The 20,514-nt window shown below is 42.4% G+C and overlaps 1 protein-coding gene across 1 annotated transcript; it reads left to right on the top strand.

The window, feature by feature from the left end:
* On the top strand, positions 1,039-20,325 carry LOC8063453. The gene is made up of 4 exons (XM_002462037.2): positions 1,039-1,106; positions 10,866-10,970; positions 19,495-19,594; positions 19,966-20,325. Exons 1-4 carry the CDS (start codon positions 1,039-1,041, stop codon positions 20,323-20,325), a joined length of 633 nt encoding a protein of 210 aa, XP_002462082.2.

Below are 20,514 nucleotides of genomic sequence, written 5' to 3'. Positions count from 1 at the left end.
AAGATCGAGGCCCGCCTCGAAGACTCGCTGGCGATGTCCAAGGTAGGGTCGAGACAGTCGAAAGGAATCCCCTCGACGGGAGGCATCGAGCCACCGGACTCTATCGAATGAGACTGGTATCCTCGACCACGTCGACCCCGCTTTATGAGAACGCCTCCGGGCTACAACTGACCCCCTCGAAAGGGGCATAGGTTCTCACTTGGACTACCCGCTAGGAACTCAATCTGGGGATGAAGACGCTCGCTCTATCGAGAGTACGTCGAAACCTCCGCGCAAAACGAGCCAATCAGAACCTACCACCACTGGTGTCAATAGCGTCTCTGCAAACTGGGCAATATAACCCTCGAAGGAGTCAAAAACTCCTTCAAGGGCTCGGGGGCTACCCCCGCGGGGTCGCTCGCGCGCCCCCACAGAAACTCGACCTAAGAATACAGAATCCACTCGAGCGCCAGCGCTCGAATGGAGACTCGGGGGCTACTGTCGAGGGTATCAGTAAGGGGTACCCTCACCAATGCACATAACACGAGTATCCGTACGTAGGTTGAGGCCCTCAACTCAACGCTCTGGTCATACATGCGCGCAGCCATCGACGGCCGCAGCCTCGAAGACGGAAATAGCGTCGAGCGAATCAGGGGTCGAGCGCTAGCTACCGTCGAATACGGAAATGGGCTCGTACGAACCGGGAGGCGTCGAGCGCAAGGACGCCACCCGCCGCCTGGCGCGCGCACGAGAGCCCGGGCATTTAATGCGCCTAACGCTTCCTCACCTAACACACTGGTCACGGGAAGCGTGATAGGGAACAGGCACCTGTCCCATCGTTCTTTTTGCAGCCTTCCCCACCAAACGGCCCAGGGCGTGTCAGGACGCGGGAAATATAGATGGAACGTCTAATCGGTGCTCCCTCGAGGTAACCAAGGTCAGCGCTCCAGATAACAGGGCATTGCACGGCATCCGACCCTTGACCAGACACGGTTCCTTCCTGGAGACGAGTTGGGCGTCGACTGACAACACAACAACCACCCCACCGGATCTGCCGCCATGCCGTACAAGCGTGCGGCCGTTGAGCCAGCCCAAGACGGCGCGCGGAGCAGGATGCAGAGGCACGCGTAATCATCACCAGGCTACCAAGATGAGATGGCTCGAGGCCACACCGGTACGGAAGCCTCGAGTAGGTCAGCGCGCCACGCTGCTATCGACCCTACTCTGACACCTATACATGTACCCTGGGTCCCTCCTTGGAGCTATAAAAGGAAGTACTTGGGAATAGATGAGGGGGAGAACGTCCATACGCAGTAGAACTCTCATACTCCATACCACACTTGTATTCGCCCCTGTACAAGCACCTCGGTGCAAGATAATACAGATTTCCCTCCCCCGCTGGACGTAGGGCCTTCTCTTGCCCGAACCAGGATAAATCTCTGTGTCTTCTTGCATCACCATCTGGGAAAGGGAGCACGCATACAAATTTACTCGTTGGTATGACCCCCCGTGGGGAAAACACCGACAGATAGAGTGGAGGTGTAGATTGGAGGAAGCTCGGCCTGCTGGTGTCTACTCCAAGCTTGTACCTGCGGGATCAAGTTCTCCTAACCCAAAGCTTGCTCCTAGGATTCTTCAGTATTTCGACTTCTAAATTCTAGTAAGTTCTTGTTTTATTGTTCTTCTGGTTTATGAGTTTACTTTAATCTCTTCGCGTAGAGTTTAGAGTAATCATTGCTGGCATAAACGTGGTGTTTAGGCTGGGGTACTCATAGATATTCCCTCACTAGCTGGACTGTGGTAGTAGTGAGGAACGTGACAATTCCAAGTTACCTTTGCAGACCATATCTCGTTAGCAGGAAGGATAGGGTTTATAGGTGCAGGTTGAACATCCTTTGTAGTGTCTAGATTCTGTTAGCCTCCCCAATAGAACAGTAGATCATCCTTACCAAGGTTAGAAGGAGACTACGGTTGCAGCCTTCTCTATTTATCACTCACATCGAGAGACATTCTTTGTTGCCTAAAGGGTTAGTAGTAATAGACCGGTTACTCAGATGCACTCTTTCTCCTAGTGGTAAAAAAATAAATACGATACTCTGGATAACCTCCCGGGTGAAGTGCTCACCGATATCCGTGCCCTTGCGGATCAATTCCTTATTGCGCTCCCAAATATCAACAAGCATTTCTGGCGCCGTTGCCGGGGAGAAAGACGGTTTGCTGAGATAACCTTGAGTCTTACTACTAGCTTGTATCTATAATTTTATCTTTTCTTATCTTTTATATTCTTTGCTTATTTTCTTTATTCTTACCTTATGGAAAACCAAAATTCTAAATCGATCCATGAATCTGCAATCCCTTCAGTAACTAACCTTTTACCATGGGAATCATCACAGCCTATCCAAACATCCCAGTGTAAGTTAAGTTCTTGGTCGATTGCCATGATTCAAAACCTATCTTTTTCGGGAAAGGAAGACGAAAACCCTTACCTTCATATTAGAGATTTTGAGCAAACATGTGATTGTCTTCGCATTGAAGGCATTTCTGATAAAACTTTACGTTGGAAGCTTTTTCCTTTTTCTTTAAGGGGACAAGCTAGACAATGGTACAGTCAGAAGGTAAGTCAACAACGAGGTGAATGGGGAGTTTTACGAGCCAACTTTTGTCTAGATTTTTATTCCCTCGACCGTATAGCCGACCTTAGACTCGAAGTCCTATCTTTTAAACAAAAAGATAATGAAACTTTGGGAAAATCCTGGAAACGTTTTTCTGATCTTTTAGAATCTGGTCCAAACCTTAATCTTGAAGACCCTGTTCTTTTATTTCACTTTTTTCGAGGTCTTCAGAAAAATCACAAACAAATGGTAGACACAATGTCTAGAGGTTCTTTCTTTCGCATCCCTACTGATGAAGCTCGAGTGATCCTAGATAGAATCCTAGAAGCTGAGATGGATAATACCCTTCATGATGAAACCTACGAAGCCGAAGTAGACACTCTGCCAAATTATTCATCTACTTTAGCTATCCCAAGTTCTGAGCCACAAGAGGAAGAAATTCCACCACCGGACTTCATGCTGGATATAGAATCCGATCTTTTTGCCGATTTTGGAAACATTTCAAACTACCATTCTATTGACAAACCCCAAAACGGCCAGTTTAGCATTTATTTGCCAAGTGAATATCAATTAAGAGAGCTTATCTCAGTCATGAGTAGCGAATGGTTGGAGGAATTAGAGCTTTCCTCTGATGTGATCCGTTTGGACACACCCTCTATAACTATACGCTGTGCTTATAATTCTGATCGATTTAATGCTCTCTATAATCCTGTTGTGGGGATCAACATCATGTTTGAATCTTTTGCACTTAAACTCTTTAAAAATCTTGTCTTAACCCCCACAACAAAGGTCATAAAGGAATCTTCAGGACGATTAGTCCACAGTCTTGGAATTATTAATGTCCTACCTCTTACGGTAGAAGGCTCCATGGTTCATTTGAAGTTCTATATCTTTGATACATGGGACTTCGACCTGTTGATAGGACAACCTTTTAGAAGACTCCTTTATGAAGGTCATACTGGAAAGCTACACATTTCTTTTGGAAAAGCCTTTAAATTCCCAATAACAATTTCACACTCCTTAAATAATAAGGCCGAGTCATATCTTTTGCCTGATCCTATGGAGGAGGTAAAGGCTGCATCTCTAGAGCTTTTAGATGAACCAGACTTAGAAGACGAAACTCCTTTCTTCACAGAAGAAGAAGCCGAACCTTCTGAACCTGAACCCTTAGATGAGTTTGCAGAAACACCTAGACCCCCCATAGAGCTTAAAACTTTACAAACCGGTCTTATATATGCTTTCCTAAACAATAATCTAGAGTTTCCTGTGATAATTAATGATAAACTCACTCAGGATCAAACTCTGCGATTAATGACCATTCTTGAGAAACATCACTCAGTTTTCGGCTACTCACTCCAAGATCTTACAGGAATCAGTCCTATGATTTGTACCCATCGTATTCCAACAGATCCTTCTGTTTCACCTTCTCGAGAACCCCAACGTAGACTTAATAACACTATGAGAGAGGTAGTAAAAAAGGAAGTTATAAAGTTGCTGCATGCAGGGATTATATATCCTGTGCCGCATAGTGAGTGGGTAAGCCCAGTACAAGTTGTGCCTAAAAAGGGAGGCATGACTGTTATTATGAATGAAAAGAACGAGCTAATTCCGCAACGCACCGTCACAGGATGGCGGATGTGCATAGACTATAGAAAACTAAATAAAGCCACAAGAAAGGATCACTTTCCTTTACCTTTCATAGATGAGATGCTAGAGCGGTTAGCAAACCATTCGTTCTTCTGTTTCTTAGATGGATATTCAGGGTATCACCAAATCACGATCCATCCTGATGATCAAAGCAAAACCACTTTTACATGCCCATATGGAACTTATGCTTACCGTAGAATGTCTTTTGGGTTATGTAATGCACCAGCTTCTTTTCAAAGATGCATGATGTCTATATTTTCTGATATGATTGAAGAGATTATGGAAGTTTTCATGGATGATTTCTCTGTTTATGGAAAAACTTTTGATAGTTGTCTTGAAAACTTAGACAAGGTTTTGCAAAGATGTGAAGAAAAGCACTTAGTCCTTAATTGGGAAAAATGTCATTTTATGGTTAGAGAAGGAATAGTGCTGGGACACCTAGTGTCTGAAAGAGGTATTGAGGTAGACAAAGCTAAAATTGAAGTAATTGAACAACTACCTCCACCTGTGAATATAAAAGGAATTCGAAGCTTTCTTGGCCATGCTGGTTTTTATCGTAGATTCATAAAAGATTTTTCATTCATTGCTAGCCAAGGATGCTCCTTTCGAATTTGATGATGCATGTCTAACATCTTTCAAATTATTAAAGAAAGCACTCATCTCTGCACCAATCATTCAACCCCCTGATTGGTCGTTGTCTTTTGAAATTATGTGTGATGCTAGTGATTATGTTGTGGGGGCAGTTTTGGGACAAACTAAAGATAAGAAGCATCATGCAATTGCTTATGCCAGTAAAACTTTGACAGGAGCTCAACTTAATTATGCAACCACTGAAAAAGAGCTTCTGGCTGTTGTCTTTGCCATTGATAAATTTAGATCTTATTTAGTTCGAGCTAAAATAATTGTTTACACTGATCATGCTGCACTAAAATATTTGCTCACTAAAAAAGATGCTAAACCTCGCCTGATTAGATGGATCTTATTACTCCAAGAATTTGACTTGGAAATAAAAGATAAAAAGGGAGTAGAAAATTCTGTTGCTGATCACTTGTCTAGAATGTATTTTAAGAGTCCACAGGAAACCCCCATCAATGATTCACTCCGGGACGACATGCTCTACGGGATTAACAGGTCTGACCCCTGGTATGCAGATATTGTTAATTTTATGGTTTCAGGGTATGTACCACCAGGAGCAAACAAGAAGAAGCTTATTCAAGAAAGTCATTCACATATATGGGATGAGCCATACCTCTTCCGAGTATGCTCTGATGGCTTACTCAGGAGATGTGTGACCAATGAAGAAGGATGGAAGATCATCGACAGATGTCATTCATCACCATATGGAGGTCACTATGGAGCATTTCATACACATTCAAAGATCTAGCAGTGTGGATTCTATTGGCCTACAATGTATGAAGACACGAGGCAATATATCAGAAGATGTGGGCCATGTCAAAGGCACGGAAACATAAATACAAGGGATGCAATGCCACTCACCAACAACCTTCAGATTGAGCTCTTTGATGTCTAGGGAATAGACTACATGGGTCCATTTCCTCCATAAAAGAAGTGTGAGTACATCTTGGTGGCAGTTGACTATGTCTCCAAGTGGGTAGAGGCATTACCTTGCAAGCATGCCGACAATATCAGTTCAAAGAGGATATTTGAAGAAATTATATTTCCAAGATTTGGAGTCCCCAGAGTAGTGATAAGTGATGGAGGAGCACACTTCATCCACAAACGCTTCAAGCAATATCTATCAAAACATGGAATCCGTCACAACGTCGCTACCCCCTATCATCCTCAGACAAGTGGCCAAGCAGAGACTTCCAACAAACAAATCAAGAATATTCTTTAGAAGACAGTAAATGAAATGGGAACGGCGTGGAATGACAAGTTACCCGATGCACTCTGGGCATACCAAACAGCATACAAGACCCCAATTGGAATGTCTCCATACCAATTGGTGTACGGGAAGACTTGCCATCTACCTGTTGAACTAGAGTTCAAAGCACACTGGGCCATAAAGAGATGGAATATGGACCTAGATGTTGCTGGAGATCATAGAAGAATGCAACTATTAGAATTGGAACAATGGCGAGAGAAAGCATATCACAACTCAAAGATCTACAAAGAAAGAGTCAAAAGGTGGCATGACAAGAGAATCAAGAAAGAGTTCACACCCGGAGATAAGGTATTACTTTTTAATTCCAGGGTGAAGCTTTTCGGGCATGGAAAACTCCAGAGCAAATGGGAAGGACCATTCAAGGTAATTAATTCGTCATCCCACGGAGCTATCACACTTCAAAATGATGAAGGTACGTTATTCAAGGTAAATGGCCAACGTCTTAAATTATTTTTAGAGCCCAATAAAGAATTAGAAGAAATAGACATAGTCCATTTTTGCCTTCCCATGGAGAATTAGAGCCCGACCTTTTTAGTCTGATGTTTTCGGGTCATATATATATTTTTCTAAATAGTTTTGCATCCACTAACGCGCTCGAGAAAGTGGGCCCACAAAGGGGCCAGAGAGAGGGCGGGCGCCCAGCTCAGGTGGGCGGGCGCCCAGCTCCTGCTCCCTCTCGGTCCTGATCTTCTCTGTTACGGAAAATGCACTTATGGTAATCCGAATAACCCCTCAGATGGAAAGTTTCGCACGCACATCGACGGGAGCAACCCGAACAACCCATAGAGGCACTTTTTGACCCCTATATAAACAGACCCCTGACATCAGTTTTCAAACACTAAACCACCAAGCCTTCTCTTCTTCTTCAATTAGAGCTTGATTAGTTCCTTGCTGCTCCAATGGCCGAGAAGTACCACGATGATTGGGAAGTCGTCCCCTTCAACCTCAACATGGAGCCTGTGGAAGACCCCGATGCCCGTGCTCTCGTCCCGGCCAACACAGAGCGACAGCTAGAAGCCATGCCATTACGCCAGCGCAGCTCTGCCCAATCCTACCATGCTCAACCAGTTCTCACCGCACCGCCACAACCCCTACTCCTCAAGGGATCATCATCCAAGACGAAGACCACCATCAAGGTGCCAACCGGCACAAGGATCCTTCCACCTTGACCCAATGAGAGGGTCGTTGGAGTCAAGACCAACCGGAGCGGCGAGATCAGCAGCGTTCGCTACACTACGGAGGAGGAAAGACCTTACTTTGAAGGGATTAGAGCAGCCAAAGTCCGTTTCATCCCTCCAAAGGCAGCCCCGAAGCACGCTCTCAATGCTTTTGAGACACCTCCCAAGCGTCGCAAGACTATAATGGATATTGATGAGGACGTTCGCAGACTAAACAGAATTATCATAGACCTCCAGTCCTCGATTAATTCCCTCACTAGGCAGCTCTCTAACCACAACACCATCATACTAGGCCTTAGGCAGGATCTTGCTAGTGCCAACAAGAAGATCAAGGAGCTAAGTTATCTAGATTAGACCTTGAGGCAATGCATTTTAGTCATCTATTTTTAAATTCGGTTTAGGTTTACTATTATTATCAGTTTGTTACTATTATCATCAGTTTGCTATTGTCATCAGTTTGCTACTAGTCTTTTGTAATAAATGCCTCAAGATTAATCAAGAGTATTATTATTATTATTATGTCTTGTGTGTCTCTACTTTATTTTTGTGCAAGAAAGCAGAAAACAAGTATGGGGGAGATCCCTCAACATGCCAAACACACTTCGACTACACCACTCCACAATTCAGGTACACATTCTGCACACTTTACTTTTCACATACACATCTTGGATTATGCAGAATACTGTTTCCGACATGATAAATTAAAAAGATTAAAATATTTCTAATCATGATTAATCTCACTCTGTTATATTTCCTAAAACTTGCAATTATTATAAAATCATCTTAAAACCCTGTGTTACTTAAGACAGTATGGAATGTAAGATGGTAGAGTATGAGTTTCTTATTCTTGATATCATTGTTACTTGGAGAATTTATTTCAAAATCTTTAAAATTCTAGCTACCATCCTCAGTGTTTTATATGCCTGATAAAAACTAAAAATATTAATTATGATTATAAAAGCTACCTACTCTGTATTGAGTTTGTTCAAAATGAGTTAGACCCTTGTTGAGAGATTTATCATGCTCCTAAGATCAAGACATTTATTCAGAAAGATTCACTCTTCCGAAGTATTATTGCAATAGAGGCATGGGCTATGCAAAAATAAAGATATTTCGAGGAAATAAAAAGGAGCAAGTGCTCGACAACCTCGCAGAAAAAAATGGACAAGTGTCCGGCAGTAGAATTCGGGGTACCTCGGTATCCACTTAAAAAAATAGAAAAGAAGAAAATGATAGCCCATGGTCCTTCTAATAAGCAATATGCCAGCAAGAGTTGACAAAGTTTTTAATTTCCAAAGTCTTTGATCTAAGAGTATGACATTCCCCTCCTCGGATCCCGTTTTGATCAGGCAACAAATGCAAAGGAAGTATGCTTGAGAATTTTTGCAAATTAAAACAGCCTCAGTAAGATATATAAAAGATAATGAGTGATCTGAGAGAACCTATGAGGATAAAAGGTATGCTAACTTTCTTTCAAAAATATACAAAAAACTCCAAGTTACAAGATTGAGAAGAAAGGATCTTTACTCTTAACCATATACTTCCCTAACTACAGTACACGGTGGATTTTAACACCCTGCAGTTATGAAAAGAATGTTTTAAAATGTTTTACCCTAGATATTGTTCTTAACCATCCTTTTCTCGAGGACGAGTAAAAGCCTAAGTATGGGGGTATATGTTGACGGTTCTTAAGTACCAATTTTAATTATCAAATAAACAAGAGAAAGGACCAATATGCAACCAACACCTAGAATTAGGGTTTTATCTAACAGAATTCCACGAGTTTTGTTGTTTATCTGTTTCTGCAGGGGGTTATCAGGAAATAAGGAAGAAAGGCCCACATGTCGGGATTACATAGAGATATCAACGCACCACCCGATTTTCTACCATCTAGAAGACTCCAGAAGCCACGGGAAGAAAACAGAGGCCGAAAGGGGCCAGGCCCAGGGCGCCCGCCCTGGTGACCTGGGCGCCCGCCCCTGCTGGAAGCCATTCAGGACTCTCTTCGCACACGATGTTGCACCAACCTATTGGATCAAGAGTAATGTAGTACCACCTCGCCTACCGACCCAAAAACGCATAGAGGACGAGGACTATATAAGGAGACCCCCCTGGCCCCTGGAGGAGACATGAAGAAGTTATCATAGAGATTGAGGGGTGCCCTCGAAGGAAAACCTCTTCTCTAATTAATATTTCTTTTTAGGCTTAGCAACCAATGTAAAGTAGAAATAGATCTTCTAGTTTCTACTAGATTGAGAGAGATAGAGTGGAGGTGTAGATTGGAGGAAGCCCGGCCTGTCGGTGTCTACTCCAAGCTTGTACCTGCGGGATCAAGTTCTCCTAACCTGAAGCTTGCTCCTAGGATTCTTCAGTATTTTGACTTCTAAATTCTAGTAAGTTCTTGTTTTATTGTTCTTTTGGTTTATGAGTTTACTTTAATCTCTTCGCATAGAGTTTAGAGTAATCATTGCTGGCATAAACGTGGTGTTTAGGCTGGGGTACTCATAGATATTCCCTGACTAGCTGGACTGTGGTAGTAGTGAGGAACGTGACAATTCCGAGTTACCTTTGCAGGCCATATCTCGTTAGCCGGAAGGATAGGGTATAGGTGCGGGTTGAACATCCTATGTGGTGTCTAGATTCCGTTAGCCTCCCCAATAGAACAGTAGATCATCCTTACCAAGGTTAGAAGGAGACTACGGTTGCAGTCTTCTCTATTTATCACTCACATCGAGAGACATTCTTTGTTGCCTAAAGGGTTAGTAGTAATAGACCGGTTAGTCAGATGCACTCTTTCTCCTAGTGGTAAAAAAATAAATACGATACTCTGGATAACCTCCCGGGTGAAGTGCTCACCGATATCCGTGCGCTTGCGGATCAATTCCTTATTGCGTTCCCGAATATCAACAGTATCGAGCAAGGCAAGGTGGAGGTGGATCACATAGGCACGGCAGATCAGCTGGCAAACATCATCACAAAGGCTTGGGGCATGCAAGGTTCTTGGAGCTGAGAAAGGCACTCGGTGTGGATCATGTGCATCAAGTTTAGGGGGAGAAATGTTAGCTAAATTAGATGCATGTCATGTAATCTTTATCAGAGTCAAAGTCTAGTCCTAGATAAGTTAGGGGATGAGCATGACCGGTGGCGTGCCGGGTCATGACTCAATCCTGAGTCGGTCAGTTTGTATGTGCCACGCCTTGTATCGTGCACACGGTGGATGTCGTGGTGAAACGGCGACACACGGTGCACGACATGGCGCAGGGGTTGATCAGGGTGTTTGTGCCTTGAGATCATGTATCTATATATGTGTCAAATAAAGGACTGTGGAGCTCCATTTGTTGGGCAGCATAAACCCTAGCCAATCTCGTTACGTTTTCCCATCTGTTTTCTCGCCGCAGTTAACACAGCGACCTCGCCGCGATAGTTCGTCACCGGAGCAGCTCGTGCTCCAACAAGTTAACTATGTTCACATGCATGTGAAAAATTGCAAAAGATCCTCCTCTTATGGTAGATCCATGTAATTCTTATGAATTTTTTATTAAGTGGTTCTCAAGTGGAGGCTGAACAAATTGTCAGTGAGAAAGAAATAGATGCTGGAGCACCTATTAGATTGGATGGAGCAGCTCAGGCTCGAATTGAAAAATATAGGTACCTTTAAAATTGGTTGATTTTCATGTGAATCATCATCTCTTATTTAAGGTACCTTCAAAATTGGTTGATTTTAATGTTAACCATCATCTCTTATTTACCTGGTCTTTTTGTATTATATTGGTTCTGTTCTCATGAATAATGTTGCAGAGGCTGTGTATGCTTCGGATGTTTCTTGTTTCACAAACTGAATTTCCATTTTTATCTTTCCCAAACGAGCACCCAGTGCAGTGAATGTTAGAATTATAGGCAATTTCCATATCATTTTAATTCCATAAATTTAAAATATGATGATGACATATAAAACTTTATTAATAAATGATAACATGGTATGACACATGTTCATAACAACAATGAACATGTGAACAGGTAACATGTGTAGCATATATATAAAATGAATATTTAAACATGGGGCATCAATAGTACTGCATATGCAACATTGTAACAGAACTAATGAAACACAAAAGCAGTAACATGTGAAACAGAACGACTGTATGACAGAAACAGATATGCAGAAGACATAACTAGCAGGAACAGACATAAGACATCTTAGGAAACGATGCAACAGAGCAAATGAAACATGTTCATAGCAGTATATGAAACGATACAACTGAATCACAGAAATATACAGACATGGCATATACTTCAGAAAAAATAACAGAGCGCAACAGACTTACGAAACAGAACAGCAGACCATATGAAACATATTCATGACAGTATATGAAACAACAGCTAGAAACTATTGAAACAAACACACTCTGGACGACGTAAAACAGGGAGAAGATGAACGGTTCATACCCCGATGATCCCGACCCTTGTCCTGTCTCCAGCATCATGTTGAGGAAGAGGGTGAAGACGGCAGCGGTGCTTCTCTCGGCGTGACGAAGAAGCGATCCACAGCAATACACCGGGAAGAAGAAGAAGACATCGATCGGCGGTGGCGGTGTTGGGCAGTCGCGTAGACGCTCCCCAAAAACCTAATTGTCGTCCTCCCCGTGCATGGATCACGAATGGCAAGGGCTTCGGAGGCACCTGCCCTCTGTTGACACTTGCTAACACCATTTGAATACTAGGTTGTCATCCCCAGCATGGCACTAGAGTGTACTATGGTATTTATACGCACACAGATAATCCGCAAGCGCACGGATACCGTTGAAGCTTTTACCCGGTTAAAGGTTTTATCGTATCCACAGGGAAACGGGAGAACTGATCTACGCTCTAACTTAACCAAGATAGATAGATAGGTGTAAATAGGAAAGATGGTAGAATCGAATAAGAACAATATTAAAGGTAAGATAACAGTGAGTGATAATATGGGAATAGAGAGTAGAGCAATTCTAGTATATGGGCGATGGTAGCAGAATAGAGAGAATAACTATGGTTTCTCTACTTCAAAGGGGTATGTCTATGTCTGGGACGAAACACGTGATAAGAGTACACCAGAAAGGATGCTTATCCATAGGCCGATAAACCCTACCCGTCCTGCTAACAAGAGGTGGACTACAAGGGACCAACGTAACTGTCACCTACGCGGCCTACCACACGATCCAGCTAGACAGGGGATATCCACAAGTAATCTAGATCTAAGCACCTCGCTTACACCTATACTACAACTCTCACCTATAGCGTCCTATAGATTAAAGTACTCAAAAGAGTTGTGAACTAGAACATACATAATTAGTAATTGCATAATGAATTAGAAGTAGATTACCAGAGTCATCCCATGAGCAAGCTTGATTAGAGCCTAATCATGACGAAGTACAACCGGAGGAAGAACCGACAGGCCGGCCTCTCCTCTAATCCTCCTTCGCTCTCCATCTCGCTACTATCTAGATCTACTCTAGTTTAGAGAAGAGAGGAGAGCTCTCATCTCCAAACCCTAACTTTTGCTCTGTCTATGAATAATGAATAATGATCAAGGGGTGCCTCTTCTAGGGGCCAGGGGGTCTGGTTTTATAGTCCCCTCAAGTGAACCTGGGTCGTCAGATCAAACCGACATTGATTGAACGGTTATTCTTGATCCTTTAGGTCGGTGGAGCATAATCCGCGAGATTGAGCGTGATTGGTCAAAATAGGTGGGCGGGCGCCCTAAGGACTTGGGCGGGCGCCCTGTCCCTGACTCCGTTCGGTCTCCGCTTTCTTCTCGTGGCTTCTGGAGTCTTCTAGATGTAAGATAATTGCGCGGCACGTTGATATCTCTATGTAATCCCGACGTGTGGGCCTTTCCTTCATATTTCCTGATAACCCCCTACAGAAATAGACAAACACCAAAACTCGTGGAATTCTGTCAGATAAAACCCTAAGTTTAGATGTTGATTTCATTTGGATCCTTTTCTTTGTTTATTTGATAATTAAATTTGATACTTAAGGACCGTCAACACCCTCTCCCTTCTCCGTGCGCATGGATCGAGGAGATGGAGAAGCCTAAGTTGCTGCAGAATTGTGTCTCTGGATTGTGTTCTTCCTCGCTTGTACCAAAGAGATGAGTCTTCTATTTATCCTTATGGATGGAGAGGAGAGGAGAGGAGCAGAAGGGACTCCCCTGTTGGCGGCTGAGAAGACGGGCATCTGAAGGGTTTTCACGCAGAGTTGAAACTCCCTCAATTAATTATCGAAACACTCGCAGATAATGAGTTGAAACTCCCACATAATTGAGTTGAAAATCCCGTACCGTCAGCCTACCACTCCAACCCTTGGACTTCCAATTTGGTATAATATATATTATCCATAATTACACACTATAGAGTTTATTAATTTATTGAATATATAAATGGGTCTAACCCATAAAAATCCAACAATCCCCACCAAACTCTAGGGTTTGTAACTATGTAGTTCCAGAATCACAATTCTTTGATATATCAGTGTTTCGATGGAGACTGTTAAGTTTAACATCCACCTAGAACAAGAGTTTCACCCAGTCACAACTAAACAATAGACTAAGCCTTGAATTGACAGTTTTGTGCGAGATGAGATTCACTCAAGTCCTTTGCTGATACTAGGCTGCATAAGGCATCCCCACTGTTTGAAGCATATAAGTCACACTTTTGTGCCTTTCATGAGTATTTAGGGATTACCCAAGCCCCATAGACTGTGACTAGCAGTCTGACTCATATAGGTGTACTCCTCCATAGATGTTCTGTAGGACAACATCTCACCTTTGGAATACATTAAGGTAAAAACCAACCTGCCTTACAGATAGGAAAGATGAGCATCACAGATGAGTCAAGAAAGGGGATCTTTCCTCTCAATCTACTCATAGCTTGTTTCACCACTCTACTTCACGGGATCTCCGATCACATAGAGCAGGTTACCGCTATAGTAGATTTCACGTGGGTCTCATACCCATCTCTCTCGATGCACCTTCTATCACATTGCATGATAGACCCTTGGTGAATTGATCTGCAAGATTATTCGACGTATGGACATAGTCCACCGTTATAACTCCAGAGGTTTTCAACTTTCTGACAGATTTTAATCTTCTCTTAACATGCCTTGTGGACTTCATGTTATTCCTTGAACTATTAACCTTTGTAATCATAATCTGGTTATCATAGTTCATGGAGATAGCCGGTATCGGTTTTTCAACTACGAGTAAATCCAATAGGAAATCACGTAGCCACTCAGCCTCAGACCCAGCAATGTCCAATGCAGTGAGTTCTGCTTCCATTGTAGAATTCGTTAAGATAGTCTGCTTGCAAGACTTCTAGGAAAAAGCTCCACCTCCAAGGAGGAACACATATCCGCTCGTGGCATAAAGCTCATCAGCATCAGAGATCCAGTTGGCATCACAATAGCCTTCTAGCACTCTGGGTTGTCCGGTATAATGAATACCATAGGTCATAGTACCTTTGAGATAACGCTATACTCTCTCAAGAGCACATCAATGATCATCTCCCAGCTTTGATACAAACCGGCTTAGCTTGCTCACAGCATAAGAGATGTCAGGCCTTGTTGCACTCGCAAGGTACATCAGTGAACCAATGATCTGGGAGTATGTCAATTGATCCCTTGCTATTCTCTTATTTTTCCTTAATAGCACACTAGGGTCATAAGGAGTAGGTGTAGGATCACAGTCACTAAACCCAAAGCGACTTAGAACCTTATCCACATAGTGGGATTGTAACAAAGTTACCTCACCATCACCTTCCTTTATAAGCTTGATGTTGAGAATTACATCAACTTCTCCCATATCCTTCAATTCAAAGTTGCTCGTCAACAATTTCTTTACTTCCTCAATCACACTGAGGTTTGATCCGAAGATCAAAATGTCATCAACATAAAGGCACAGCATTACAGCCTCACCCCCACCATACCGATAATACACACAAGTACCAGCCTCATTTACAGAGAAACCGGCAGATGTCAAAGTATTGTCAAACTTTTCATGCCATTGCTTAGGTGCTTGTTTTAGGCCATATAATGATTTTAACAGCCTACACACCTTGTTCTCTTGACCATTTGCAATGAAGCCTTCTGGTTGATCCATATAGATCTCCTCTTCCAACTCTCCATTTAGGAAAGCTGTCTTTACATCCATCTGATGAATGATAAGACCGTAAGAGGGTGCCACTGCAATCAATGTGTGAATTGTAGTCAATCGAGCAACTGGTGAGTAGGTTTCAAAGAAATCTTCACCCTCTTTCTAGGTATATCCTTTGGCCACAAGCCTTGCCTTGTACCTCTCAATTGTACCATCAGGCCTAAGCTTTTTCTTGAAGATCCATTTGCAACCTATAGGTTGACACCCATAAGGACGGTCAACGACCTCCCAAGTTCCATTAGACATAATAGAATCCATCTCAATCCTTACTGCTTCCTTCCACAAGTCAGCATCAAGAGAGGAATATGCCTCTTTAATGGTGGATGGTGTATCATCCACAAGGTACACTATAAAGTCATCACCAAAAGTTTTGGCAACTCTTTGCCTCTTACTCTTGCGTGTGACTATAGTGTCATCCTCCTCAGGGATGTGCATATGAGGATCCTCAGCATGATCTATAGGAATAGACAATTCATGCTCATGGGGAATTATAGTCTCATGACTTGTTTCACTAGGTGTATTCTTCACGGGAAACTCATTCTCAAAGAATGTAGCGTCTCTTGATTCCATGATAGTATCAACATACATATCAGGCACATAAGATTTTATAACTAAGAACCTATATCCAACACTATGGAAGGAATAGCCTAGGAAAATACAATCAACAGTTTTAGGCCCGAGTTTATGCTTCTTGTTGATTGGCACATTCACTTTAGGCAAGCAACCCCAAGTGCGCAAGTAAGATTTAATCTCCTTTTCTCTCATTCCTCAAATGGAGTGATTTCTTTATCTTTCATAGGAACTCTGTTCAAGACATGACATGCAGTCAGTAACGCCTCACCCCACCATTCCTTGGATAATCCCGCAGTGCTTAACATGGCATTCACCAACTCTGTTAAGTTACGGTTTTTCCGTTCAGCAATCCCATTAGATTGTGGTGAGAAAGGCGGCGTCCTTTCATGAACAATACCATGTTCCACATAGAAATTATCGAAATCACTAGAGAAATATTCTCCACCTCGATCAGACCTTAAACGTTTAATTTTCCTTTCAAATTGGTTCTCAGCCTCAGCTTTATAGGCCTTAAAATAATTAAACGCTTCATATTTTGTTTTTAAGAGATACACATAGCAAAATCTTGTGGAGTCATCTATAAAAGTGACAAAGTAACGTTTTCCACCTTTGGTTAAAATTCCATTCATCTCACATAGATCAGAATGAATAAGTTCTAGAGGTGCCAAATTCCTCAGCTCAGCAGCCTTATGAGTTTTGCGAGTTTGTTTTGATTCAACACACACATGGCACTTAGACTTTTTAACCAAGTTAAATTTAGGAATTAAATTCAGATTTGCTAAGCGCATAAGACAACCATAACTTGCATGACAAAACCGTGAATGCCATAAATCCAACTCATCAGAAATATCAACAGAATTCACAAGTTTATTACAAACATCATGCAACGATAACCAGAACAAACCTCCGCAATCATATCATTTACCCACAAACGAACCATGTCTCGACACAACACATTTATTTGATTCAAGAACAACTCTATAGCCATCTCGGCATAGCATAGATGCACTAACAAGATTTTTCTTGATGGAGGGAACATGCTGTACGTTCTTCAATGGCACCGTCTTTCCCGAAGTAAACTTCAGAATGACCATACCAACACCAAGAACATGAGCACACGACCCATTTCCCATCAGCAAGGCGCCAGACCTCCCGACCTGGTAAGTGGCAAACAAAGAGACATCAGCACATACATGGATATTTGCACCACTGTCCATCCACCACTTAGGTGAATTACAAACTGAAAGAACAAATGGTAAAGAATTACCATACCCAGATGTTCCATCTCCAGTTTCAGTAGTAACCATGTTTACAACTTTCTTCTCCTATTTGAACTTACGATCAGGGCACTCACTTGCCCAATGATCCTCACTGCCACACACAAAGCAGCCACCTTTCTTCTTGTTGTTGTTGTTGTTGTTGTTATTTTGTTTCTTGAACTGTGTGGTTTGAACGGGTTTAGGAGTGTTCTCCTTTGTTTTCTGGTATTTTTTCTTGTTCCACTTGTGAGTTTTCTTCTGCACTACATTGGCAGATGAGGTCTCAACACCTTTCCCATTGTCCTTTGCTCCAGCCCTCTCCTCAACATCTGGAGTACCAATGAGTTCCTCAATATTGAACTCTTGCCTCTTGTGTTTGAGAGAGGTGCCAAAGTCCTTCCAAGAAGGTGGCAACTTGGCGATAATACCGCCAGCCACGAACTTGTTAGGCAAAAGACAAGGGAACAGTTCAAGTTCCTTAGCTAGTGCCTGAATCTCATGAGCCTGTTCCACTACAGATCGGTTCTCAACTATCTGGTAGTCAAACAGCTGCTCCATGAGATACAGCTCGCTACCAGCATCAGTAACTCTAAACTTTCCCACAAGTGCATCCCACAGCTCTTTCCCTGTAGGATGGATGATATAGCTTTTCTGGAACTTAGGATCAAGTGCGCTAATCACTGCACCTCTAAAGAGGTTGTCATCAACCTTAAACTTTGCCTCAGCCGGAGGAGGTAAGTTAGCAGGTTTGTCCTCAGCGGCATGATAGCATGTCATTGCAGTTAGCCACAGTTCCATTTTAGCTTTCCAAAGCAAGAAGTTTTTCACATCAAAAGGATCATGCTTCAAAGCAACAGCAAAACCTCTAACAGAAAAATACCTATTATAATTAGGTTTTTGGATTGTTAGAATTATAGGCAATTTCCATATCATTTTAATTCCATAAATTAAAAATATGATGATGACATATAAAACTTTATTAATAAATGATAACATGGTATGACACATGTTCATAACAACAATGAACATGTGAACAGGTAACATGTGTAGCATATATATATAATGAATATTTAAACATGGGACATCAATAGTACTGTATATGCAACATTGTAACAAAACTAATGAAACACAAAAGCAGTAACATGTGAAACAGAACGACTGTATGACAGAAACAGATATGCAGAAGACATAACTAGCAGGAACAGACATAAGACATCTTACGAAACGATGCAACAGAGCAAATGAAACATGTTCATAGCAATATATGAAACGATACAACTGAATCACAGAAATATACAGACATGGCATATACTTCAGAAAAATAACAGACAGCAACAGACTTACGAAACAGAACAGCAGACCATATGAAACATATTCATGACAGCATATGAAACAATAGCTAGAAACTATTGAAACAAATACACTAACAAATACACTCTGGACGACGTAAAACAGGGAGAAGATGAACGGTTCATACCCCGACGATCCCGACCCTTGTCGTGTCTCCAGCATCATGTTGAGGAAGAGGGTGAAGACGGCAGCGGTGCTTCTCTCGGCGTGACGAAGAAGCGATCCACAGCAATACACCGGGAAGAAGAAGACGTCGATCGGCGGTGGCGGTGTTGGGCAGTCGCGTAGATGCTCCCCAAAAACCTAATTGCCGTCCTCCCCGTGCAAGGATCACGAACGGCAAGGGTTTCGGAGGCACCTGCCCTCTCGCTTCTCCGTGCGTGCGGATCGAGGAGATGGAGAAGCCTAAGTTGCTGCGGAATTGTGTCTCTGGATTGTGTTCTTCCTCGCTTGTACCAAAGAGATGAGTCTCCTATTTATCTTTATGGATGGAGAGGAGAGGAGCAGAAGGGACTCCCCTGTTGGCGGCTGAGAAGACGGGCATCTGAACGGTTTTCACGCGGAGTTGAAACTCTCTCAATTAATTATCGAAACACCCACAAATAATGAGTTGAAACTCCCACATAATTGAGTTGAAACTCTCGTACCGTCAGCCTACCACTCCAACCCTTGGACTTCCAATTTGGTATAATATATATTATCCATAATTACACACCATAGAGTTTATTGATTTATTGAATATATAAATAGGTCTAACACATAATAAATCCAACAGTGAAGCGTTTAGGCTCTGTATATGCAGACTGCTGCAAGAAGGTTTGATTGACGAAATGGTTGAATTAGCACACCAACTAAATGAAAGCAGTCTTATAATGAACCGATCTATGCAGGAGATGGAGGAGGTACACCTTTTTTTACACTCTCATGTCACTTTTTTTTGCCACCTGATAAAACTTAGCAAACAAACATATCATTTAGCATTCTGTAATTTTTCCTGAATGTTAAATCTATGATGCAGTTAATTATGACTGATTTTGTGTCCTCACAAGAGCAGCACCCTCATTCTGGAAACATATAACTTGCACTTTATCCTTTGTCAAAGTTTAGGTTCCGTCATGGAAATATCAGACAAAACCCTTGTGTGCCACAGGATGAATTGTGCAGTAGCCACTCGTGCTCTCTCTGTCTCACTTTACAACATATTCTGATTAGCTTGCATATATTTCTTCTTGGCTGGACACTTACAGTGAATGTTCACGGTATGATATTGCAGATACTGGATTCAACAGAGACAGCTGTGGAGCATAGCTTGGCAGGCACCGGGCATGCAAATGTACGTGCAGTGGAGGTTTACTCGTTGACCTCTAAAACGACATGTTTGCATTGGTTTCTGCTTATCGTAATGATCTGCATGTTTACCATGGTGGTTCTACTCATACGGATCACATGCGGGCAAGGGACTCACGGCACAGAAATTTTGCATCCTAGACATTGTCTTCCAGGCTTCCAGCAGATCATGAATGATGCTGGGGCTTTCTCTACAGGTTTAAACTGCCGTGAAAATGTAATAGACAGCGGCTACCGATTAAGTTATGTGAACATTCCCCTCCATTCTTTTCATAGCTGTATTTAGTTGTCAGTTTTGTTCACTTATTTCTGTCCAGTTCGTTCCATGTGTGCACCTACTGAGTAGAAATAATATGGCCAAATTGTTAATGGGACCTTTTCTTTCCTTTAGCAACAATTTAGAACTGGCAAGATCCTGCGTCTTTCGCTTAACCCTATACATTTCGTTGTTTTTTTTTTTTTTTTTACAATACCC

This window comes from Sorghum bicolor, chromosome 2 (assembly GCF_000003195.3).
Source record: "Sorghum bicolor cultivar BTx623 chromosome 2, Sorghum_bicolor_NCBIv3, whole genome shotgun sequence".
NCBI lineage: Eukaryota > Viridiplantae > Streptophyta > Magnoliopsida > Poales > Poaceae > Sorghum > Sorghum bicolor.
The sequence above is the reverse complement of the archived record's forward strand: the minus strand, read 5'-3'. Positions and strand labels throughout refer to the sequence as shown.